Source organism: Megalobrama amblycephala, linkage group LG17 (genome assembly GCF_018812025.1).
Source record: "Megalobrama amblycephala isolate DHTTF-2021 linkage group LG17, ASM1881202v1, whole genome shotgun sequence".
NCBI lineage: Eukaryota > Metazoa > Chordata > Actinopteri > Cypriniformes > Xenocyprididae > Megalobrama > Megalobrama amblycephala.
This window is the reverse complement of record NC_063060.1, coordinates 41,949,792-41,975,998: the sequence shown is the minus strand read 5'-3', so window position 1 is coordinate 41,975,998 and position 26,207 is coordinate 41,949,792. Positions and strand designations below refer to the sequence as shown.

The following is a 26,207-nucleotide window of genomic DNA, read 5'->3' as shown; positions in this document are numbered from 1 at the left end:
GCGCCCGGGATCAGATGCGCGGACACAAACACGGGTTGACAGCACTCGGGACGTGTACCAACTTGACTTTTACCACCGAAAAGTATACATAATACTCAGTTTAATTACAAACGGATGCAGTGCACCACAAAGCAAGCCGTGTTTACATCTCCTGCGAACGATGAGAGCGACGCGCAGCACTAACTGATCGCCGTTTTCAAGTCTTTCCTGTCGTAAATGTTTACGTTTTATTAGCATTTTATTGCATCTGATTGTAATGCACATACAGCGTTTGTCTTTGAAGAGGGTGGTTCGAGAAACTGATTAGATGTGAACACGTTGACTGCGCTGTAAATAATAACATGAAAATGTCTCTGTTGGATGTCCGAAGGATAATGAGATGTGGAATGCGTTTAGATATGAAGGAACGTCAAAGCGACTGAAGGCCGCGGAGCGCGCGCGGTGCGCATGCGGGAATGATGAATGTAGTCACCATGGGAAGATCTGAAACGAAAGCAGGTGTGTGTGTGTGTGTGTGTGTGTGTGTGTGTGTGTGTGTGTGTGTGTGTGTGTGTGTTCCTCACCTGGATGGAAGAAGAGGCACTTCGAACAGTTTTAAAGGAATAGTGCACTTCAAACTTTACATTTTATTCTTGCAATTGAAATATCTTATTGACCCCAAAGTTTTGAACTGTAGTGTAAGCAATCCTCTTGCACTATAATCTAAGTAATCTGATTATCACATTGTTATTGACTAAATACATCGCCTTCTACACATGGGTCAACTGCAGTGTTCATATTATTGATCTGGAAGGAACATTAAAGTTTAACTTGGTGCCACTTAATGTTTTGTTTAATAATAATAATAAATATAGCTGCGAGCAGCAGTTATCGGGGTTTAAGCGCTTTAAGGCATATGCGTAAAAAGGTCTAATGTTTTAATTGGCAAGCCTGTAACCATCTCCATCATAGATGGAAAAGACCATTTACAGCCAATACAGGCAATTTGTTATAGGAAATGTATGGTTTATTAAGCTTTTTAATGGTAATGGAGGTTAAGCCAAACACCTAGGACTTGTTCGTCAAAGTTGGTTTTTGAAATAATCTACAATATTTAAAGTGGGGCTGTAATGCTATTTCATGCATTCTGACTTATTTACATTGTTAAAGAGTAGCATTCTCATGCTAAACATGGCCAAAGTTTAAAAACACGAGTTGGACGTATGACAGAGTATTTCTGTGCCAAATCCACTACTTCCGGTTTCTGAGAGTTTTCTGAGAGAGATTTTACAACAATGGCTGTGTCCCAATTCAGGGGCTGCACCCTTTGAAGGCTGCATACATCATCGAGGCAGTCTCATTTAAGAAAAATAACCATTAGATTGCAGCGTAAGAACGAAATTACAGTATTTAAACCTCACAATGAATATCAGTCAATTTTAATACGGTTACTTTTCTTAAATAAAACATCCTTGATGGCGTATGCAGCCTTCAAATGCGATCTTCAAAGGACGCAGCCTCCGAAATGAGATGCAGCTCCTGTCATTGAAGAAGTGTGTTTTTGGTTGTGAGGGAAAGATTACCTTATTCAGCTTCCCAAAGAACCCAACGTTAAGGGAGCAGTGGATGAAGTTTGTTTTTCCAGGGCAGCAACGGAGTTGAGCACGTATGTTTGTTTGTTCCCGGGAATTCGGTGATGAATACTTTGTTAACAAGTCACAGTTTGGCGCTGGATTTGCAGATCACGGGTGGTGAGTGAAGCTGCATCAGATGTTTTGTTGGCAGTCGGCGCGCAAGTGTATATAATGTAAACAACACAAACGTTTGTGTTCCCTTTTTATTTACAATGATGTCACAGCTAGCAGACGATCTCTACGCAAAAGCTGCGCGCACTCGTGACTCTTTAGCTCCGCCCACAGCACTGACGGCAGACACGCTTCCAGGATCTAAGCTCGGTTTTGCGTATCTTTTATAAATATGACAAAACTAAAAACTTTTCGGAGATATGAAGGATGCATTGTTACTCTATATGTACTCAAGATTAACATGAGATTGGCAGAAACTGTGTGTGATACCCCCCCTTTAAGGAACGATTCAATGGACAGTGGCGGTCCTACAGGCAAAGTTGCTCTACCATGAATTTCGTGGGTGTGCGCGAAAAATCGCGTGATACACTATCGTTAACGCATGTGAAAAATGCAAAGGCGCCCCCCAATGGTCAATTTCTTTCGAATTTCTCACAGGCTTCTAGGGCTGTGAGTCAAACAGGCCCAGCGAGTTTCGCTTCGATCGACCTCTGTTAACCTTGTATGATAGCTGCTCAAAATTCATTGGCTGATGGCGGACATGTTTTTCGAGATGCATCGATGTCCTCATAGACAATCATGGCACCTCTGCATGCCAAATTTCAAGTCGATCGGACTAACAGTGAAGAAGTTATAGGCATTTTCGTGTTTTTTTTTTTTGCTGTTACAGCACCACCAAGTGGCCATTTGCCACATCCTGTTTCACATGACCACAGAAAGAGCTCCTACATAGGTGTGCTGAGTTTGGCGAAAATATCTCATTTCGTTCGCAAATTATAGCTGTTTTAGGAAAAGTGGCTCAACCCACTTAAACGTTTTGGTGGCCCTTAGAGACCGTGAATGGGAATTTCAACTTTTTTTTGATAACTATTTACAATCAGACTCCAGAGAATCTTTCTGCACTGGTTTGGTTCCAATCGGGTCAAAAACCTAAGACTAGTTCGCAAAAGTAGGTTGTTTTTTTGTTTTTTTTCAATGATATAAGACACTTGAGTTTATGCCTAATGGTTCAGGAGTTATGAGCCATTTCATACTTTTGACCACTGTAGCGCCCCCATCAGGCCGGCCTTTGGTGACATTGTAGATGGTGTGAGTACCACCAGCCCACAAAGTTTGAAGTCTCTACGACTTGCAGTTTGGTCTGACTGATCACTTTTAGGGGAGAATCCTTGGAAATTTTAACAATTACAATAGAGTTTCAGTGATATGTGCTTGAACCCCTAAAAATAAAGTGGTCAACGTATTGCCCTGACGTGACTCGACGGTTCTAAAAAGGAACCAAATTAGACCCTGGAGTTGCATTTTTATATAAAAATTTGTTTTATTGAAGTCTGTTCAAAAATGCAATTGAATCAAGTACCAAGAAACTACAAATGTAAAGTCATTGCTTTGTTCTGGGTATATGCTGGTTCCTCTTTCAATTTCTATGAAATGCCTCTCTCAATCTCTCTGATTACAGATACAGTCATGACTCCATCAGTGCGTTTACAGGAAATGATTCGGGTCATCCGAAGTGCCCGGACACAAGGTGAGGAGAGAGGCATCATCCAAAGAGAGTGTGCGGACATCCGGGCACAGTTTCGTCAGGGTGACAATGGGGAACGTTCGCATAGCCTTGCAAAGCTACTCTACGTGCACATGCTGGGCTACCCTGCACACTTCGGCCAGGTAACGCTCAGTGTGTGTGCAGTTGTATTGATGGAAATCGAAGTTTGGTGATAACTTTAGTATTGACTCCTGCAGATGGAGTGTGTACGTCTGATTGCCAGCCCCAGGTACAACGAGAAGCGGATGGGTTACCTGGGAGCCATGATGCTCCTGGATGAGAAGCAGGATGCTAGCTTACTGATTACCAACTCAATCAAGAAGTAAATACTATATATTTTATATATATTTAGGGCTGTTGATTAAAGGCGTTAATTTAATTAATTAGTTAGTTATAGGGGGAAAAAAAGCATTACATTTATTAACACATTTAACACTGTGCCCCAGACCTACGTAGGTCATCTTACATTTCATACAGTTGATTGGTGGCCGAGTGAATGAATCTTGCATTTTGAGTGAATCAATCGGGCGAATCAATGATTCAATGGCCTATTCATTAAGAGAGCCATTAGATTTGTTCGAGATGCATCGACGCTACGCAGACCGATCGGCGTATGACATCAAAGAGCCCTTATCGCTCTCGCAGTACTTTGATGTTATATGCCGATGCATCTCGAACAAGCTTACTTACTTCTACTTGAATGAATCAGCCGTTTGAATGAATCAGATGAATGAATGACTCAATTGCTGCATCTCATTTCGAAGGCTGCGTCCTCCGGAGCTGCATACGTCACCGAGGCGGTCTCATTTAAGAAAAATAACTGTTAGATTGCAAAGTAAGAAAGAAATTACAGTATTTTACTCCTTTTCAAGGAATAACAGTCAATTTTATTAGGGTTACTTTTCTTGAAGAAGACTTCCTTGGTGACTTATGCAGCCTTCAAATGTGACCTCCGGAGGACGCAGCCTTCAAAATGAGACGCAGCTAATGACTTACTCATTTAGACATTTACCACCACCTACTGGCAGTTTTAGTTTCTTATTTAGAGTATAATTTAATAAAGAAATTTTTTTTTTTTTTTTCATTTTTCCATATTAATAAAAAACATTTAAGGGTTAGTTCACCCAAAAATGAAAATTCTGAACATTTACTCACCCTCATGGCCATTGAAGCTTAAAAGTTTATGTGTAATAAATTCTATAAAATGATACTTTTTGTAATGTCCATTTATGCTTTTGTCATTTAACGCAATAATGACTTTAAATGGTCTTTTGGGGTAATTGGATTAATTAATTAGAATAAAAATTGTAATCGCTTGACAGCCCTCATATTTTTACAAGTTTACTATATATGTTTATTTTTCTGCTGATGAAATGTAATTGCAGTTTTGAATCATTTTTCTCTCTGTTGCAGTGACCTTTCTCACAGCAGTCAGTATGTTCAGTCTCTGGCTCTATGCACTCTGGCCTGCATGGGTTCAGCTGAAATGTGTCGAGACCTGGCATCAGAGATCGAACGGCTCCTCAGGGCCTCTAATTCTTATATCAAGAAAAAGGTCAGTTCATGACATTTTATGTCAGTAAACATTTTTAAGTATAGTTTCAAGCATCATTTTGTAGGGACGCTAGAGACCTACCAATACACAGCAACTACTGAATTGTCCCTAGCTATGATTTTGATCAAAAAAGTGTAATTATTTATATATAACCACTCTCCATCCATGACTTCTTGTTGTTATTTTATATTATTTTTATTTAACCTTTTGTTTAACCAGGAAAAGTCTCATTGAGATTAATAATCTCTTTTACAAGAGCATCTTGGTTCTCATTCTCTGCTCTCAACCCCCTAAATAAGGCTTGGCCTTAATGTCAGTACCTGACCAGTACTTGAGTTTAAGTCAGACAAACACAGTCCTGCTAAATTGTGTTTTTTTTCTTCTTCCTGTTTACTGTTGATAATGATTTCTGCCTTAGGCCACGCTGTGTGCCGTCCACATAATAAGAAAGGTCCCAGAGCTTGCAGAGCTGTTTATTCCTGCAGCAAGGTCTCTTCTGTCTGAGAAGAACCATGGTCAGCTACTTTGTTTCTTTTTATAATTTATGTTTTCACAAAAAAAAGTTTGTATTTCTAATATGCAACCGCCTGACTGTTTGCACAGGGGTTTTGCATGGGGCTGTAGTTCTCATCACTGAATTGTGTGAGCGAAATCCTGACACTCTCGATCAATTCCGCAAGGTAATTTTCTCCAGAACTTATACTTTAACTGTTCACAGATATACAGACCACTTATGATATTTTCTTCCTATTACATTAGGCTGTTCCTGAGCTGGTTCAGATCATGAAAGGTCTTGTGACATCCAGCTATTCTCCAGAACACAATGTAGCTGGTATCAGCGATCCATTTCTGCAGGTTTGTCAGCTACAGTCAAGCTTAATATCACTCTTTATTAGGCTGTATGAGAATATCAGGACACGATTGGCCTGTTTCTGTCCCTCAGGTGCGCATTCTTAGATTGCTGAGGATTCTGGGACACAATAATGACACCGCTAGTGATGCCATGAATGACTTGTTGGCACAGGTACAACAGAACAAACACACCCTGTGTAATGGAGTTGATCATAATAGTTATGTATATTTAAAGCAGATTTTATAATACTTGATCTTGCTGATTGTGATTCATAGGTGGCTACAAATACAGACAGCAGTAAGACTGCAGGCAGTGCTGTGCTGTATGAAACGGTCCTGACTATCATGGACATCAACTCAGAGAGTGGGCTTAGGGTTGGTCACAACTTCATATACCATTTAATATACAGTTTTATGTACAGTAATGGGGTTGTTTGATTTAAACAGAAGTATGGGATGTCTCTGTAGTTCATTTCAGGTCATTTAAAGGTGCAGTATATAAGATTTCTGTCCGCTAGAGGTCGCTAGAGGCCTATTCAAAACAAAGGCGTAGCTTGATGACGCCAAGTTTGAGCGCGGAATCTAGGGACATGTGGTCTCCACCTCAACGGACGGTGCAAAAAAATAGGGATTGGACTCGGGAAGAAATCATGTTCATGGATGTGATTATTAACGTTACTGTAGTATGAAGCAGAGCAGGAGCGAGTGTTGTGGAGCTGAACGAGGCCGTTAGAGCGATTACACAACACACGCCTCACGAGCAGCGGGACTTTTATTATGACACAGTCGTTTTCCGGTCATGAGTATGAGGTAACGCAGCTCTGTTGATCATATTAGATACATTTAAGAGTGTTGAAAATGATGTTATAACGTGACTCTGTGCGTTCGCTCGGCGGCTGCTGTGAGACACTGTTACACACTGCAGTAAGATAGATCGATTTTACAATATCATATTAAATGCTGGATGGCTTGTGATGATAAACGGCATACAATTAATTTTAAAACGTATTGTATGATGGAGAAAATGCTGCATTACTGTTACTAAAAATAAAGCTGCATCTGATTATGCTATGTTAGCTTCTTCACAAAATAGTGTTTTTCTCTGAGGCATGGTAAAGCATGGTACTCGCAAAAAATCAAGAAAATTAGATTTAAACAATAAGACTAAACATGTTGAGCTATATAACAACAATTAGTTTTCTGTCTATAAATATATCAAAACAGTTGTTCGCTTGTCTATTAAAACATGTAAATATTAAAGCGTCTTTGGTGTTTCCATGGTTTCTACAAAATAAAACCGGAAACCGAGAGTAACGCGGTTATGACGCAATTGACAGCCGACTCCTCACGCGTCCCGGAGCCTTGGTTAAAACTGCAATTTTCTCACGATTTACAAATAGTTGGAAACATTTGGGATATTGTAAGTACTCAAGTGAACAAAATATATAACACTGGCCTAGTGGCTTTTGGATATTTTACTGCAAAAATCTTACATATTGCACCTTTAATGCATATAATTTGTCTTTTAAGGTGCTAGCTGTAAATATTCTGGGGAGGTTTCTACTTAATAACGACAGGAATATTCGGTAAGTCTCTTTTTAATACTTTTATATTTAAAAGCATTGGCACTCTTGAATCAATCTAATCACTCATAGGTAGATCTAATGGATTTTATTTTATTTTTTATAACACCACCACATACTTATTTTGGTTCCCTCCTGCTGTGACCTGATTGTTCACTACTTTCAATTCCTATTTGAGATGACTAATCAGAATGTGGCTGTCAGGGTTAGCCTGTTTTTCTTGTTCTAGTAGCTTCAAAAGTTTGCGGTCAGTGAGCACAACTGTTTTCAACATTGATAATGATTTCTGAAGGATCACGTGACACTGAAGACTGGAGTAATGGCTGCTTAAATTCCAAAATGATTTGAATTTTAAAATATATTAAAGTAGAAAACAACTATTTTAAATTGTTATAATATTTCAGTCTTTACTGCAACCTCCTCCATTGAAGCTTGTTTCCGCCACTGAATAATTATCTAGCAATTCTGACTTTTTTTTCCTCAGAATTGTATAAACTCTATATAAACTCTCAATTTTGAGTTGTAAAGTCAGAATTGTGAGATATAAAGTCTCAATTACTTGTTATAAAGTCAGAATTGTGAGATATAAACTCGTATTTATATCTCGCAATTCTGACTTACGCAATTCTGAGAGAAAAAAAATCAGAATTGTGAGATAAAAAGTCGCAATTACCTTTTTTATTTTTTATTTAGTGGCAGAAACAAGCTTCTTTAAGCTTTTTATTTCAAACAAGCTTTTTTTTTTGGGTTCTTTCAAAAACATCAAAAACTCTTACAGACCCCAAACTTTCATTTTAATCTGTCCTTTTGAAATGTACGGAAGAGGATTAGGGCCAAGCAATAATAAAAAAATAAAACCATCTCGAGATTAAAGTTGTTAAATTTCGAGAAAAAACTTGTTAAATTTCAAGAAAAAAGTCGAGATAAAATGTTGAGAATAAACTCATTAAATTATGAGAAAAAACTCGTTAAATTACGAATTTGTTCTCAGAATTTAACGACTTTTTTCTCGTAATTTAATGACTTTTTTCTCATAATTTAACGAATTTGTTCTCATAATCTAACGACTTTTTTCTCATAATTTAATTTTATTCTCAACATTTTATCTCGACTTTTTTCTTGTAATTTAACAAGTTTTTTCTCGTAATTTAACGACTTTATTCTCAACATTTTATCTCGACTTTTTTCTCGAAATTTAACAAGTTTTTTCTCGTCATTTAACGAGTTTATTCTCAACATTTTATCTCGACTTTTTTCTTGTAATTTAACGAGTTTTTTCTCGTAATTTAACGACTTTATTCTCAACATTTTATCTCAACTTTTTTCTCGAAATTTAACGAGTTTTTTCTCGAAATTTAACAAGTTTTTTTCTCGTAATTTAACGAGTTTATTCTCAACATTTTATCTCGACTTTTTTCTCGAAATTTAACGAGTTTTTTCTCGAAATTTAACGAGTTTTTTCTCGTAATTTAACGAGTTTATTCTCAACATTTTATCTCGACTTTTTTCTCGAAATTTAACGAGTTTTTTTCTCGTAATTTAACGAGTTTATTCTCAACATTTTATCTCGACTTTTTTCTCGAAATTTAACGAGTTTTTTCTCGAAATTTAACGAGTTTTTTCTCGTAATTTAACGAGTTTATTCTCGTAATTTAACGAGTTTATTCTCAACATTTTATCTCAACTTTTTTCTCGAAATTTAACGAGTTTTTTCTCGTAATTTAACGAGTTTTTTCTCGAAATTTAACGAGTTTTTTCTCGTAATTTAACGAGTTTATTCTCAACATTTTATCTCGACTTTTTTCTCGAAATTTAACGAGTTTTTTTCTCGTAATTTAACGAATTTTTTCTCGTAATTTAACGAGTTTTTTCTCGTAATTTAATGACTTTATTCTCAACATTTTATCTTGACTTTTTTCTCGGAATTTAACAAATTTTTTCTTGAAATTTAACAACTTTAATCTTGAGATGGTTTTATTTTTTTTATTATTGCTTGGCCCTAATCCTCTTCCGTAGAAATGAGAGCAGATCCTTTTCAGAATTTTTATTTAATGTTAAATCAGATTTGTGTGTCTGCAGTTCACAGATATTTAAAGTTTCTTTTGATAAAAAGATGTTTTTTATATGCATACATTAAACCATGCAGAGCCCCTAAAGGGACATGGTGGTGGAAAAAGAAATATGAGCTGGAGGAAAAATTATTTGTCAATGCTCAAACTCAGAACGAATGCACCGTTTCTCGGGGGAACGCAAAACATTTGCGAGAGAAAGCATAAGCATTGACTTATTTTTCTTCCCATCTCGTATTTTTTTCCACCACCATGTCCCTTTAGGGCAGGGGTGTCCAGACTCGGTCCTGAAGAGTTTAGCTCCAACTTGCCTCGACACACCTGCCTGGAAGTTTCTAGTATGCCTAATTAGACCTTGATTAGCTGTTTCAGGTGAGTTTAATTGGGGTTGGAGATGAAATTTGCAGGACAGTGGCCCTCCAGGAGCAGGATTGGGCTTTAGGGGCTACGTAACAGTGTTTTTGAGTAGAAAATGTAAATTCAGTTTCTCAACCTAACTCATGCTAATTTTCTCTCATCTATTACAGCTACATATCAATGACATCACTCCAGAAGATAGTGCAGACAGACCACAATGCAGTGCAGCGGCACAGAGGCACCATTGTGGACTGCCTGAAAGATCAAGACACCTCGGTGAAACGGTACTTTAAGTGATAAAAATGAGAATGCATATAGATAATACAGATGCATGTAAATTGAGGTATAATTACAGTTAGTCATCTCTTTTTCTTGTGCAGACGCGCACTGGAGCTGTCACTCGCCCTGGTGTCGGCTGTGAACATTCGCTCAATGATGAAGGAGCTCCTCATTTTTCTTTCAACCTGTCCCCTAGAGCTTCGATCTCAAACCGCTTCTGGCATCTTCAACGCTGCTGAGAGGTATCATCAGTCCTCTGTACTTCACAGCTACCTGTTAGTTTCATCCATTATATGTCTAATGTGGCTCATTTGTCAGTGCATCTCTCCTATTAAACACTGTCACTCACATCTAAGAAAGTACTTTCCTTTACAGACCTCTCTCATACTGGACAGTGTCAGTGTTGGTTTCTGAAAGACATGCCTACGTTTAATGAACATCCTCATCACTTTATATTAAAGGGTTACTTCACCCAAAAATGAAATTACTCACCCTCATGTCGTTCCACACCCGTAAGACCTTCGTTCATCTTCAGAACACAAATTACGATATTTTTGATGAAATCCAAGAGTTTATTTATCCTCCATTTATCCAACGAAATTGGATAATGAGTCGGTGTTCTGACGTGACACTGAAGCGTTGTAACAAATATAATGTAGGAGAATGACGGGACATTTTTTATTTTTATTTTGTTTTTGCGCACAAAATGTATTCTTGATGCTTCATAACATTAAAGTTGAACCACTGCAGTCATGTTGACTGTTTTAACAATGTTTTTACTACTTGTCTGGACCTTGAATGTGGTAATTTCATTGCTTTCTATTGAGGATAAAAAAAACTCTCGGATTTCATCAAAAATATCTTAATTTGTGTTCTGAAGATGAACGAAGGTCTTACAGGTGTGGAACGAAATGAGGGTAATTAATGACAGAAATTTCATTTTTGGGTGAACTAACCCTTTAAAATATATAGCTTACGTCTCTGTGTAAGTTAGAGAAGTAACTAAGGATATGAGAGAATGTGAGGTGCTAAATCTCTACATATTTAAATTAACAAAGAATCTTTACATTTTAGTTTATCTACTTTGGCAGGTAAAAGTTTATCCAATAAAGTATGTTATCATTTATTTGAGCATGTGAACTGAGCAAAAAGAACAGACTTCAAAAGTTTTATACTCATATCTTCATGGTAAATTGTTAGGCTCTAATACAGATCTGCTCCTCAGATTAATTATTAAATAATATGCAAAAAAAAATATGCAAACACATCTCGGTAAACTCGCTCAAACAGCATGCGGAACGTCTCAGTGACAAACATCTACAAGACCATGTGACTCAAACACATCTGTACACATAAGTCTATAAAAAGTACCAAGGTTAAGATTTGGCTCATGAATATTAATTAGGCAACTGGTCAATGCCTGCCCGAGCTAATTAATATTCATGAGCACAGTCTTTGCTATAGTGATAGTCTAAGCTCATTGGCTATAACCCATTCTAAATCGTGTCATGTGGAGGAATCCCAATTTATTTTTATTTTTTTTTCTGTGTTAACCTGTCTATGGAGTCAAATTAATGCCTTAAAGTTTTGCACAAAAATAAAGAATTGCAAAGGAAAAATAAAGTATTGAGCAGAAAAAAAAATGTTTTGCAAACAAAAATAACAAATTGCGAAATAAAATAAAGTAGTGCAAAAATAAAAATATAATCAGTTACAAAAATCAACGTGCCCCTGTTTCTTGACTCCACCCCCACGTCAAACGAGTCCCATAAAGCAGTGGTTCCCAAAGTCGGGGTCGCGACCCCCCGGTGGGTCGCGAGACAGTGAGGAAGGGGTCGCGAGATGATTTCCAGAAATCAAAAAAAGAAAAAAAAAAAAGAAATAATAATAATAAAATAAAAAATAATTAAACGATTAGAAATAGTATATTCTATCAATAATTGTCACAAAATACTAAAAATAGTAGTTAAATTAAAAACAAAAACCATGCAAATAAAAAAAAGCCATCAACCTTTCGAATTTCCTTTCGCTTGGCCATGACTCCTGAGGTGATTACGACAAATTAATGACATAGTAGCAACAGCATCAGCTGCAGCAGGTCAGTTTACTGCAACATGTTAAACATTAAGACATGTGCACGTAATTCTTTAGGCTTTAAGCTTTGGATATTATTTTTGTCAAAATGAAACGTTGGTTAATATCGATCAAAAAGGAAAACGCAGGGAGGCAGCGGAGGAGAGCGGAGAAGCACGCGCTTCACATATGCCGCGTTTGCAGTGCGCAACTGATCCATGGCTGTGTATCACAAACACAACATTTACTTATTTTTATTTCAAATCCAAAAGTTGTTACTGAATATGGCTTGTCAGCACAGCGATTCTCTTTGTATAGGCCTACACTATATTTCATAGATGTCACGTTTAATCGCACTATATTTAAACGTTTTATTCATTTCATTACTGTATATTTATCTGAAGTAATACTTTAGATTTATATATTGCTCACGCAAGTGGCAAAACATTAAAACGTAAGCTTTATGTTAAAATCAAAAACGTTTAAAAAAAAAAAAAAACTTAAAATAGACAAAAACAGGCGACTCTCGTCTTTTCTTTCCTTTTAAATCTTTTTACAATAAATCCCTCAGGTCATAAAGAACTGTTTTTCCACCTTCAGAGGCGAGTGCTATTGTTTATGTCTCCTTGTTCACCTAAATGCCTGGTAAGGTGTTATTTTCCTTGCTTTACCCGAGGCAGCCGTGTTTAAACTGTGTAACAGAGACTTTGAACTATATGAATCTATGATGAAATTACTAGTTTTTTCGCGTCAATACATGTTTATTTTAATGCGAACAGTGCGCTGTCGTTTTAATTCAGCGCTGTGCAGCACAGCAAAAATAGACACGGCGCGTAAATGATCGCTGCACTGCTGCAGACGCGCCGCTCCTGGAACGCACTGCCGGACCGCATCCGCGTGCAGTGTGAAATCCGTTAATATGGGCACAGAAAAAAAATGCGCACTGCAAACAGAGTATGTGTGAAACATGCGTTAGTGCGTGTTCGCCTTTGTGCACAACTGGTTAACCACCTCCGAGGATAGTGGGGGTCGCGAGTCACTGGCATCGTTATTTTGGGGGTCGTGGGCTGAAAAGTTTGGGAACCCCTGCCATAAAGAGATCCGCACAGAAAAGTGCAGCGCAAAGGAAAACCAGTATCGTGAGCGCACGCTTGACTGAAACGCAGAATAAAATGAGCGTTGCAAATGATTTAGTAGGTTTGAGCATGAAAAATATGTGGCAAAGATAAAACAGGATTACAGCTGTCATTGATTATATTTTTATTTTTGCACTACTTTATTTTATTTTGCAATTTATTATTTTTGTTTGCAAAATTTTTTTTTTCCGCTCAATACTTTACTTTTCCCTTGCAATTCTTTATTTTTGTTTGCAAAACATTTTTTTATTGCTCAATTCTTTTTTTGGTTTTGCAAAACTTTATTTTTGTGCAAAACTTTAAGGCATTAATTTGACTCCATCTGTCTATCTTTGTATATGTGACAAGTCACAGGCACTGAACAGCACTTTGTCTTTGTGTGTCTCTCTCTGTGTCTTGGTCAGGTATTCCCCTTCCAAGCGCTGGCACATTGATACCATCCTGCATGTGCTCACTACGGTAAATAGCCACTGCTACACAACCAAAACGGTCACATGCCTCCTAAAGATATGACAAAAAGTCTTGCATTTGCAAATAAACAATGACATTCACTCTGTAAACATCTTAGTGTTTGTTAAAGTTCTCATCCATTTCAACAGTATTATTTTCTTTCTTTTGTGAAACCTTACGCACAATGTTTAGCAGCTTTTCCATACAATGCAAGTAAATAGTCTTTTTTTTTTTTTAAATGCCAAACTCGAAAAATAACAAGAAAGTAGCATAGTCCATATGTAGCTCATATGTAACAACAAAGTAGCCCATATGACCGGTGAACTTTATTTTAAGTCTTCTGAAGCCATAAGTTAGCTTTGTGTGAGGAACAGACTGAAAAAAATCTCCTAAAAACTCATAAAAAAGAAAATGATACTGGGTTAGCATGTATTAGGTGAGCTACTGTATCTTTTCAACCATGTTTAAATGTAGTACTTTCTCTTTCAGGCAGGGGGCGATGTAAGAGATGAGACTGTGCCCAACCTAATCCAACTCATCTCTACTGCGTCTGAGCTCCACTGTTACACCGTTCACAAGCTTTATAGAGCGCTCGTAAAAGATATTTCACAGGTAAGGATGTGTTTTTAAGGGGCCATTCACACAGGTTAAAAATGTAAGATGCATATGTGAACAACAGTATCATTTTTTTTTTTCAAGTGTTTTGATTCATATATGACCTTTGTAAGTGCTTGTGTGTAATAGACAGTTTATTTTCATAGCAATCCTTGGTCCAAGTTGCGTGCTGGTGTATAGGGGAGTATGGAGACCTGCTGCTGAAGGGCGAGTGTGAGGAGATCGAGCCTGTGCAGGTGAACAGAAATAAAGTGTTGGTAACTGTAAAATGATAGAGGAAGCATATTTGGTGCACTAATAATCAGTGTCAACTGGATCAATGTGAATCTGACATATAAATTGATACATGATATAGTGTATTTTGTGTTGCAAGTCACTAACAAAATTATTTTTAACACATATCATGATTGCACAAATGTGTAAAAGTACCTTGGAGTAGGTAAATACCATAGTACATGAATATGCTTATTATCCATTATTGTGGTAGGGATGGGTCATGAAGTTTCACTAGACTAGCATGCTGTACTTTTGTGTGTAAAGTTCAATGGTTTTCTAAATTTAAAGTGTTAGTTCACCCAAAAATAAAAATTCTGTCATCATTTACAGTTTACAGTTGATTGGACCCCATTGACTTCCATAATATTTCCATACTATGGAAGTCAATGGGGTCCATCAACTGTCTGGTTACCATATTCTTCAAAATATCTTCTTTTGTGTTCAACAGAAGACAGAAATTCATACAGGTTTTGAACGACATGAGGGTGAGTAAATGATGACAGAATTTTCATTTTTGGATGAACTATCCCTTTAAAAGTAACCAGAAGAAGTTGTGTCTCACAAACTAGCATAGTTATACTTAAAATAATTATACTTAAAGGGTTAGTTCACCCAAAAATGAAATTTCTGTCATTTATTACTCATCCTTATGTCGTTTCCGTAAGTCCTTCGTTCATCTTCGGAACACAAATTAAGATATTTTTGATGAAATCCGAGAGGTTTATGACTCGTCCATAGACAGCAATATAATCAACACTTTCAAGGTCCAGAAAGGTACTAAAGACATCGTTAAAACAGTCATGTGACTACAGTGGTTCAAACTTAATGTTATGAAGAGACAAGAATACTTTTTGTGCGCAAAAACAAATTAAAAATAACGACTTTATTCAACAATTATTCTCTTTTGTGTCATTCTCATACATTGTTTACATTCAGCACATCCAGGTTCTACATCAGAACGCCGGCTCATTATTGGCCGGCTCCTGCGTCAGCATCACACGCATGCATCATGCTGCTCACGTGATCAGCTTTGGCCAATAATGAGTTGGCATTCAGACATAAACATGGAAGCGCTGCACTGTCTGTGCAACGTAAACAGCGTAGGAGAGGCAAAATTGTTAAATAAAGTCATTATTTTTGTTTTTTTTTGGCGCACAAAAAGTATTCTCAGCGCTTCCTAACATTGAAGGTGCCCTAGAACTTTTTTTAAAAAGATGTAATATAAGTCTAAGGTGTCCCCTGAATGTGTCTGTGAAGTTTCAGCTCAAAATACCCCATAGATTTTTTTTAATTCATTTTTTTAACTGCCTATTTTGGGGCATCATTATAAATGAGCCGATTCAGGGCTACTGGCCCTTTAATTCTCGTGCTCCACGCCCCAAGAGCTCGCGCTTGCCTTGAACAGTGCTTGCTTACCTAGTCTGTTGATTCACCTGTGCAGATCCAGACATTACTGGCTGCCCTTGTCTAATGCCTTTCATAATGTTGGGAACGTGGGCTGGCATATGCAAATATTGGGGCGTACATATTAATGATCCCGACTGTTACGTAACAGTCGGTGTTATGTTGAGATTCGCCTGTTCTTCGGAGGTCTTTTAAACAAATGAGATTTATATAAGAAGGAGGAAACAATGGAGTTTGAGACTCACTGTATGTCATTTCCATGTACTGAACTCTTGTTATTTAACTATGCCAAGATAAATTCAATTTTTCATTCGAGGGCACCTTTAAGGTTGAACCACTGCAGTCACGTCGATGGTTTTAAAGATGTCTGTAGTACTTTTCTGAATCTTGAATGTGGTAATTATGTTGCTTTCCATTTGGGATTTAAAAAAAAACCCTCTAGGATTTCATCAAAAATATCTTAACTTGTGTTGTGAAGATGAATAAAGGTCTTACGGGTGTGGAACGACATGAGGGTGAGTAATTAATGACTGAAATTTTATTTTTGGGTGAACTAAGCCTTTAAGTTTTTAAAATATGTAGTTTTGCACATCATGGTATAAAACAAATGACCATGGTACTGATATCTGATTTATTCCCCGTTACTACCACAGTACTTGTTGCGTAAGGAGCCTCTACATTGTGTTTTGGGCCTTTTCTGTCTTTAGGTTTCGGAAGATGACGTCCTGGAGGCCTTGGAAACGGTTCTACAGTCTCACATGTCATCGCCGGCAACCAGAGGCTTCGCCCTCACTGCTACCATGAAGCTGAGCACTCGTATCACTGACAATGTCGAGTGAGAAATGTTGTTATTATGAAATACTGGCAAAAATGCACTGTGAATTGAATATGACAAATAATGGCATCACAAGAATATTTAAAGGATTAGTTCACTTTCAAATTAAAATTTTCCTGATAATTTACTCACCCCCATATCATCCAAGATGTTCATGTCTTTCTTTCTTCAGTCGAAAAGAAATTAAGGTTTTTGATGAAAACATTCCAGGATTTTTCTCCTTATAGTGGACTTCAATGGAGCCCAAACGGATGAAGGTCAAAACTACAGTTTCAGTGCAGCTTCAAAGGGCTTTAAACGATACCAGACGAGGAATAAGGGTCGAATCTAGAGAAACAATCGGCCATTTCTGAAAAAAAAATAAATAAATTATATAAGTTTTAACAAAAAATGCTCATCTTGAACTAGCACTCTTCTTCTTCTCTATTTGAATTCCAGCTAGTTCAGGCTAGTTCAAGATGAGCATTTATTGTTAAAACTTATATAATTTTTTTTTTTTTTTTTTGAAAATGAGTGATGGTTTCGCTAGATAAGACCCTTATTCCTCGTCTGGTATCGTTTAAAGCTCTTTGAAGCTGCACTGAAACTGACATTTTGACCTTCATCCGTTTGGGCTTCATTGAAGTCCACTATAAGGAGAATAATCCTGGAATGTTTTCATCAAAAACCTTCATTTCTTTTCGACTGAAGAAAGAAAGACATGAACATCTTGGATGACATGGGGGTGAGTAAATTATCAGGAAATTTTAATTTGAAAGTGAACTAATCCTTTAAATATCTAGTATCAATATCAGTAAAGTTTTGTTTTTTGGTGTTTGTTTTTTTAAATAAATTAATATTTTTATTCAGCGTGGACACATTAAATTGATCAAAAGTGACAGTAAAGACTTACATAGTTACAAAAAAAGAAGAATATTAAAAAGCACATCTGTTTTCAACATTGCAATTGTAATAAGATGTTTTTTGAGCTTCAAATCATCATGTTAGAATGATTTCTGAAGGATCATGTGACACTGAAGACTGGAGTAATGATGCTGAAAATTCAGCTTTGATCACAGAAATAAATTACATTTTAACATACTAAAAATAGAAAACAGTTATTGTGAATTAAAAAAAAATGGGCTGATAACCGTTATTGGACATGCAACACATCCTCTCTGTGTGTATTCGCTTGTTTTTTGTCTTGGATCTTTTTCATCTCTCTGTTTTTCTCTCCATCAGTCGAATCAGAAGTATTGTCAGTATTTACGGCAGCTGCATTGACCTGGAACTTCAGCAGAGAGCGGTCGAATATAACGCGCTCTTCAAGAAATATGACCACATGAGGTACCGCTGTGTGCTTTATTAGCCGACTGTTTTCCAGTTAAAATAATAAAGAAGTTCATGATCAAGCGATCGAGTTCACTGTCTTCCTCTCAGAGCTGCAGTGCTGGAAAGAATGCCTGTGATTGATAAGAACTCACCTGGACACACTAATGGAGACACATCAGGAGAGATTAAGGAGCCGGACACATCCAAACCCAAACCAGTGGAGGCAGGTTTGCTCTCAGAACCAGCAAGCCAGGTAATCTACTATTTAAACTTCTTCTTCTACTGAGCCAAATTTTGAGCAGCTTCTCCTCCTAGAGCTTTAAAGCTACAACCACCAAACTCAGGTCAGACCTTCAGACTGTTCTGACTCGGGGTGCTGCATGTTTTCAACTTGAGGTTTTCTTAAAACTGAAGATTAAAATCATAAAAGTCCCATGTGCTTTCGTTGAGGGAGTCCAAACTTTATACAATAATTCTAATAGAGTTTAAGCTTCATTCACTATGTATCTATCACTAATAAAGCCTAGCATAAACTCTGATTGAGTTTATTACCTGAATTTAAACTTTAAACTACTTCAAACTTTTTCAAACTTTCTGGTCTGGCTTTCTCGAGCCAACTTTAAAGTTTGTCATCAAACTTTACTCATCTAGTTATTATATATTGTATGTAGACACTAAAATAGATAGATGCATTTTTTTGTTAAAGGTGTGCGACCTTCTGGATCTCTTGGGTGGGACGGACACACCTCTTCAGCCCAACCCCGCCCCAACCAGCACTTCAACAACTACCTCTAGTGCCGATCTTCTTGACCTGCTGGGAGGACTGGAGCCGACACCAGGTGAGAACAGTGAAGCACTGATGATTTCTCCACTCGTGTTGGACCTTGAAAGATTAATCACCATTCAAACTTTTGGGTCAGTATTTTTTGACGAAAACGAGGCAATTACTAAATAAAAACCAGCTTTGAATGACAAAAACGATCTATTTACATTTTCGTCAGCTAGTAAAAACGATGATTTGGGAAGAGGTCCAGTCAGAACCGTCCTGTGTGGAAGATGCACACATTTAAAGTGTAATGTGCTGATCTACCTGGCGTACGCTTGATAAAGATATTTTTATGTCACAGCAGTTAAATCTGTCTGTATTGCATGTTCAAATTGTAATATCATTCATATTAACAGGTTAATAGATGTTTTCTCCAGGCATATATAATGGGTTTGGAAATTTTAGAGAAATTCTTAATGAATGCATTACAATTTAGCAAGGGCTGTCAATCGATTAAAAATTTTAATCTAATTAATTACATACTCTGTGATTAATTAATCTAAATTAATCGCATACATAATTTTTGCTGTGAAAGTATTAAATATTTCAATTCAAATGAATCAATGCAGGGGTTTTCCTGGGTCAAAAATGGTCTTTGGTGGTGACAGACATGGTCATCCACACAAACAGTAAAAAGTGCCCTACCCATGTGATCTGCGAGCCCGATACTGACAATAAAATACCCGTCACTCTCACTGTAATTCTTTCTTGCCCTCTTTGCAAAAAAAAAAAAAAAAAGTGATTTTACAGCTTTGTAAGAGAAGATGCTTTTTTGCTAAACTTGAAAAGTATTAAAAAGTAGCATTTAGAAGTTATATTAACTAATAATATAATTTTCTACCATATATAATTGAATGCACCAGCTAACAACAACTTGCTTTGTTCTGGTTTCACCTCACTCCAGTCTAAACTAACTGATTTTATAGCTAGGCCTAATTTACTACACATTGTCATTTAAATAACCTGAAAATATTGTGGATTATTAAGGCTAATTTTACTAACCACTCTTGCTAAATGGGGTAAGCACACTTATGTTCTCATTTCAGAGTTGTTCGAGTAAATGATTCATTATAGACCGTGTGGACAGATCAGTTGTTGTCATGATTCATTAAAATGAATGTTAATATTACAGTTTTCACCTCAGTGTTGGTGTGTTTGCATGTAGTTCCCTCTGTGACGGTGTATGAGAAGAATGGATTGAGTCTGAAGATGCAGTGTGACAAACAGACAGAAACTGACATCACGGTCACCCTTATTGCCTCGAACTCCACTCAGAGTGACATCACCAACTTCACTCTTCAAGCAGCAGTACCTAAGGTCTGTACCTGCTCCACTTAAAGGGTTAGTTCACCCAAAAATGAAAATTCTGTCATTAATGACTCACCCTCATGTCGTTCCACACCCGTGAGACCTTCATTCATCTTCAGAACACAAATTAAGATATTTTTGATTAAATCCGATGGCTCAGTGAGGCCTCCATTGACAGCAATGTCACCGAACCTCTCAAGATCCAGAAAGCTACTAAAGACATATTTAAAACAGTTCATGTGAGTACAGTGGTTCAACCTTAAAGGGATAGTTCACCCGAAAATGAAAATTCAGTCACCATTTACTCACCCTCATGTTGTTCCAAACCTGTATGAATTTCTTTGTTCTGCTGAACATAAAAGATGATATGAATGTTTGTAACCAAGCAGATCTCGCCCCACATTGACTGCCATAGAAGGAAAAAATAAATACTATGGCAGTCAATGTGGGGCGAGATCTGCTTGTTACAAACAATCTTCCAAATATCTCTTGTGTTCAGCAGAACAAAGAAACTCATACAGGTTTGGAACGACATGAGGGTGAGTAAATGCTGACTGAATTTTCATTTTTGGGTGAACTATCCCTTTAATGTTATAAAGTGATGAGAATACTTTTTGTACATAAAAAAAAAAAAAAAAAAAAACTTCTCAGCAATATCTAGTGATTGGTGATTTCAAAACACTGCTTCATGAAGCTTTGAAGCTTTACGAATCTTTTGTTTCAAATCAGTGGTTCAGAGCGTGTATCAAACTGCTGAAATCAGTTGAACCACTGTAGTCACGTGAATTGTTTTAAATACGTTTTTAGTAGCTTTCTGGATCTTGAGAGGTTCGGTGGCATTGCTGTCAATGCAGACCTCACTGAGCCATCGGATTTTATCAAAAATATCTTACTTTGTGTTCCAAAGATGAATGAAGGTCTTACGGGTGTGAAACGACATGAGGGTGAGTTATTAATGACAGAATTTTCATTTTTGGTTGAACTAACCCTTTAACCCTGTTTTCATCAACTAAAAGCTCCTGACTTTTTTTACTTCAACAATAATCTGCCAAGGTTCTTCTTTAAAATGAGACCAAACTTAAAGCTGCAGTCCGTAACTTTTTTGGTAAAAAATGATCCAAAATCAATTTTTAAGCAAGTACATAACCAGCCAGTGTTCAAAACTATCTCCTTACCTTAGCCTGATTCACAACGGTAAGATTGTAATAATGTTTTCTAACCCGGTTGGTACTGGTGGGTTTCCACGGGAAATTCAAGCATGCAGCCGTTCATCTTTGTGTCATTACGTCACGTCTGTTTACATGAAGAACGAGTCCCAGCTAGTAGGGTAAATCATGTGAGGATGCTGCAGGATCATTTATAGCCTTTTCTCACAGCAGCTGAAATATTTAAACTTATCATTTTGATGGCGGATTGTAATCCAGAAAGATCCAAATGACAATCATCAGTGACAACTGGAGATTCAGCCGTAGTCAAAAGCAATAAACTTCAGAGTGGCTACAGAAATTGAAATCTACAGGTAATGCTAATTCACACTAAACACACACAATCACACAATGATTCTGAAGTACAGTATCCACACTGGTGCGGTGACTGACAGCAAACATTAGATTGATCCGCACTGAGGAGCCGTGCCGATGCACAACCCACATAAAGATTAAAATTTTGCAAATAACTGCAATTGCAGGTTTTAAACAGATGGTGATAAAGAGGCAAAACTTACAGACTGCAGCTTTAAAGGGTTAGTTCACCCAAAAATGAAAATAATGTCATTTATTACTTACCCTCATGCCGTTCCACACCCGTAAGACCTTCGTTAATCTTCAGAACACAAATTAAGATATTTTAGTTGAAATCCGATGGCTCCGTGAGGCCTCCATAGGGAGCAATGACATTTCCTCTCTCAAGATCCATAAAGGTACTAAAAACATATTTAAATCAGTTCATGTGAGTACAGTGGTTCAATATTAATATTATAAAGCAACGAGAATATTTTTGGAGTGCCAAAAAAACAAAATAATGACTTATTTAGTGATGGCCGATTTCAAAACACTGATTCATAAAGTATCGGAGCACAAATGAATCAGCGTATCGAATCATGATTTGGATCACGTGTCAAACTGCCAACGGCTGAAATCACGTGACTTTGGCGCTCCGAACAGCAGATTTGATACACTGATTCATTTGTGCTCCGAAGTTTCATGAAGCAGAGTTTTGAAATCGGCCATCACTAAATAAGTCGTTATTTAGGTTTTTTTTGGTGCTCCAAAAATATTCTCGTCGCTTTATAATATTAATATTGAACCACTGTACTCACATGACCCGATTTAAATATGTTTTTAGTACATTAATGGATCTTGAGAGAGGAAGTGTCCATTGCTCCCTATGGAGGCCTCACTGAGCCATCGGATTTCATCAAAAATATCTTAATTTGTGTTCTGAAGATTAACAAAGGTCTTACAGGTGTGGAACGGCATGAGGGTGAGTAATAAATGACAGAATTTTCATTTTTGGGTGAACTAACCCTTTAAGTCTGTACTCCCAAGCTTCAAATTTTTTTGACACAGATATTTTTGTCCTCTAAGGACCTCAGAGTAACTTTTTTTTTTTTAAATGGACGCAATGTTATTTCCTTTTTTAGAGCGTTCAGCTGCAGATGAAGGCTCCAAGCGGTAACGTGATTCCAGCACATGGCCTTGGTCAAGTCACGCAGACTATTTTACTCAACAACCCTAACAAGGCAAGTCCATCCTGCTTTAGTTTTGCGTGACTGTGTTTCTCACTAATCTTACCAGTGCTATACATGAACAAGCTTGACTATACTTTTATTTCCCTCCTCCACAGGTCAGCCTTAAGATGCGGGTTCGAGTGTCTTACTCAAATCAGGGCGCAGTGCATCAGGACACAGTACAAATTGACTCCTTTCCTAGTCCGGCCTGGAACGGTCAGCCATCAATCAGCCCCTTGTGACCGCCCTACACAAGTCCTGAATCTCATTGACTGTCTTTCCCATTGAGATGGAAATCTACGGAAATAGGCAGCTCTCTGTAAACCTCTCTAATACGGACTGAACGCTCTCCCAGCACAGATATGATACAGCAGGTTTCTATGAAGTGTTATCTTGGTTTGAATTGTCTAGAACAAAGTGTGGTTTGATGTGCTGTCATTACTGCACAAGAGTGAACAGTCAAACTATTGTACAATAAGCTCCTTTATGCACTGTCACTGAACAACGCTGTCAACAAGTTGAAGAACTTGAATTACAGATATCCTTCATATGCCCTAATTACTCATACTTTCTGGGAATTAACATCAGAAGTGAAGGTCAGTTGAGCTCCAATTGCCTTATTGTTCTCATCATATTTTTGCTGAAATTGTGAATTTGAACTTTCCATCTCACATATGTCTTAATCATACTTCTCAAACAGCCTCATTGTGTGTGTGAAACCACAAATATCCATTTGTCCGATATGTTTATTCCTCTTTTATCCAAACACAATACAATAAAACATACATGGTATAATGCACTGCATTCAAGAAATTAGTTTTAGGACAATGACGGTGCACCTCTTTTATGAAACAACGTGTCTTGATGCATGTTCAGGAACTGGATTTAAAACAGCCAGGGATAATGCAAACTAAGTTATGAGCCCTTATAAGGGAGCAGTGTCTTATCTATAAACATGAATAACAGTTCTTAACCTGCTAAAGTGTACAGCAGAAACATTAACTGTTCAGAATGCATCTGCAATCACAATATGATTTAGAGAGTGATGTACGCAAAGCCGAATGTCCTCTTGTGGCTTTAAGCACCTGGCAAGTCATGATAACACAGATTTCTACTATTTACAAGCTTAAGAGAATAGATTAGAGGAAAGACACTGGGTGATTGTGCAGGTTTTCCCCTCCTCGGAGAGCCAGAACTAAATGCAGGACAGATCCTCCCTGAATCTTGTAGTCAGCAGCAGTCTTCTCATCATTCCTGGAATAAAGAAAGACGGGTGAGAACAGCATTTTCCTCAATATATTATTAATTCATTCATTCATATTAGGGATGCATGATATATCAGCATCAGCTGATATGTTCATTTTTAATGTTATCGTTATCGGCCAGAAAAGAAAATTTGGCTGATATATAAAAGGATTAGTTCACTTTCAAATAAAATTTCCTAATAATTTACTCACCCCCATGTCATCCAAGATGTTCATGTCTTTCTTTCTTCAGTTGAAAAGAAATTAAGGTTTTTGATAAACATTCCAGGATTATTCTCCTTATAGTGGACTTCAATGGACTCCAAACGGTTGAATAATAATAATAATAATAATAATAATAATAATAATAATAATAAACGTTTTAACCATAAATGCTCATCTTGAACTAGCTCTCTTCTTCTCTATTTGAATTCCAGTAATGTAGACGCTGCTAAGTATTACTGCCCTCCTCAGGTCAAAGTTTGAATTAAATTGTCATGTACAATATGCTAGTGCAAGTATATAACAATTAGTTTCAAACTTTGACCTGTGGAGGGCAGTAATACACTAGGCAGTGTCTACACTGCTGGAATTCAAATAGAGAAGAGGAGAGCTAGTTCAAGACGAGCGTTTATGGTTAAAACGTATATTTTTATTTTTTTAGAAATTGACCGATTGTTTCTCTAGATAAGACTCTTATTCCTCGTCAGGTATCGTTTAAAGCTCTTTGAAGCTGCACTGAAACTGTAATTTTGACCTTCAACTGTTTGGGCTCCATTGAAGTCTACTATAAGGAGAATAATCCTGGAATGTTTTCATCAAAAACCTTCATTTCTTTTCGACTGAAGAAAGAAAGACATGAACATCTTGGATGACATGGGGGTGAGTAAATTATCAGGAAATTTTAATTTGAAAGTGAACTAATCCTTTAAAGCCGTTAAATAATAGATTATTTCCTTCAGATGTGCACTTTTTGCCATGATGGTTTTGAATTGCTTAAAATATGATTGAAGTCACTTCAAAAAGGAAATTACAGTTCAGTCATATAGGCCAGTGTTTCCCAACCCTGTTCCTGGAGGCACACCAACACTGCACATTTTGCATGTATCCTTTGTCTGACACACCCATTTCAGGTCTTGGAGTCTCTATTAATGAACTGACGACTTAAATCAGGTGTATTTGATTAGAGAAACATGCAAAATGTGCAGTGTTGGTGTGCCTCCAGGAACAGGGTTGGGAAACACTGATATAGGCTATATAATATTATAATGATATAACATCTTTATAATTGTGTGCTTGAGACATGGTGAGACTTTTGTTTTTGTAATCAGGCTCTCAAAAATTATATATAAAAAAATTGATTTAGATTTATCTGCCTATATATCGGTCATCGGCTAAAGAATTATCGGTATCGGACAGTTTTCATGCCTAATATTAATGGAAAACTTTACATTTGTTTTCCGCTGTAAATGAGTCTTTGCTGTTGTGGTGGGATCCCTTCCTTTTCTTCCACCCTTTCTTTGATTCTTTCCACCTTGTTGGGGAAAAAAATGCATACTTATACAAATATTCCCAAAGACACAGACATATGATTCACATTTTAAGGACATGAACATTCATACCTTGTCTGTAGGCTCGATGTCAATTTCTATTTCTTTGCCTGTGAGAGTCTGAGACAAGATAATAAAATAAGTATTTGAGACATCTGAATCACTAATTCAAGAAAATATTCAGGATTATAAATAGAAATTCAACCCAAATCAAATACAGTTTAAGCATGTTATTAATACAGGAAAGCATAAATGCTAAATGCTAGGACAAAAATCGCTTACCTTAACTTTAATCAACATATTGAGGGAGGTAAGTTAAATCATACAAGTTTAACAGAACTAGATAATCTGATTTTTATTAATTTAACAATAGTAATTGTTAAAACCTAATGCAAATGAACCGGCTAAAACGCTTCAACGGGGAAA

The 26,207-nt window shown here is 37.0% G+C and overlaps 2 protein-coding genes across 2 annotated transcripts; one reads left to right on the top strand and one right to left on the bottom strand.

The window, feature by feature from the left end:
* Window positions 1-37: 37 nt before the first annotated feature.
* ap1g2 (adaptor related protein complex 1 subunit gamma 2) lies at window positions 38-23,535 on the top strand. The gene is made up of 22 exons (XM_048162908.1): window positions 38-498; window positions 3,244-3,452; window positions 3,528-3,652; window positions 4,744-4,885; window positions 5,304-5,400; window positions 5,489-5,565; window positions 5,645-5,740; window positions 5,829-5,909; window positions 6,014-6,112; window positions 7,268-7,323; window positions 9,917-10,030; window positions 10,127-10,267; window positions 13,639-13,693; window positions 14,174-14,296; window positions 14,446-14,535; window positions 16,687-16,814; window positions 18,036-18,140; window positions 18,234-18,378; window positions 18,832-18,964; window positions 20,117-20,268; window positions 22,901-22,999; window positions 23,104-23,535. Exons 1-22 carry the CDS (start codon window positions 456-458, stop codon window positions 23,227-23,229), a joined length of 2,436 nt encoding a protein of 811 aa, XP_048018865.1. The 5' UTR covers window positions 38-455; the 3' UTR covers window positions 23,230-23,535.
* A 180-nt stretch (window positions 23,536-23,715) lies between these two features.
* nedd8l (NEDD8 ubiquitin like modifier, like) lies at window positions 23,716-26,205 on the bottom strand. The gene is made up of 4 exons (XM_048162916.1): window positions 26,064-26,205; window positions 25,854-25,901; window positions 25,683-25,765; window positions 23,716-24,241 (listed from the first exon to the last, which is right to left on the bottom strand). Exons 1-4 carry the CDS (start codon window positions 26,079-26,081, stop codon window positions 24,127-24,129), a joined length of 264 nt encoding a protein of 87 aa, XP_048018873.1. The 5' UTR covers window positions 26,082-26,205; the 3' UTR covers window positions 23,716-24,126.
* Window positions 26,206-26,207: the final 2 nt, after the last annotated feature.

Bases quoted from the DNA above. Each gene is read 5' to 3' on its own strand.
- nedd8l (XM_048162916.1), bottom strand. The intron at 25,766-25,853 runs GTATGAATGTTC...TTCCCCAACAAG, and splicing joins ACATCGAGCCTACAGACAAG to GTGGAAAGAATCAAAGAAAG. The intron at 24,242-25,682 runs GTAAAGTTTTCC...TCTTTATTCCAG, and splicing joins ATTTACAGCGGAAAACAAAT to GAATGATGAGAAGACTGCTG.
- ap1g2 (XM_048162908.1), top strand. From the start codon at position 456: ATGATGAATGTAGTCACCATGGGAAGATCTGAAACGAAAGCAG. The intron at 5,566-5,644 runs GTAATTTTCTCC...CTATTACATTAG, and splicing joins CTCTCGATCAATTCCGCAAG to GCTGTTCCTGAGCTGGTTCA. The intron at 13,694-14,173 runs GTAAATAGCCAC...TTTCTCTTTCAG, and splicing joins TCCTGCATGTGCTCACTACG to GCAGGGGGCGATGTAAGAGA.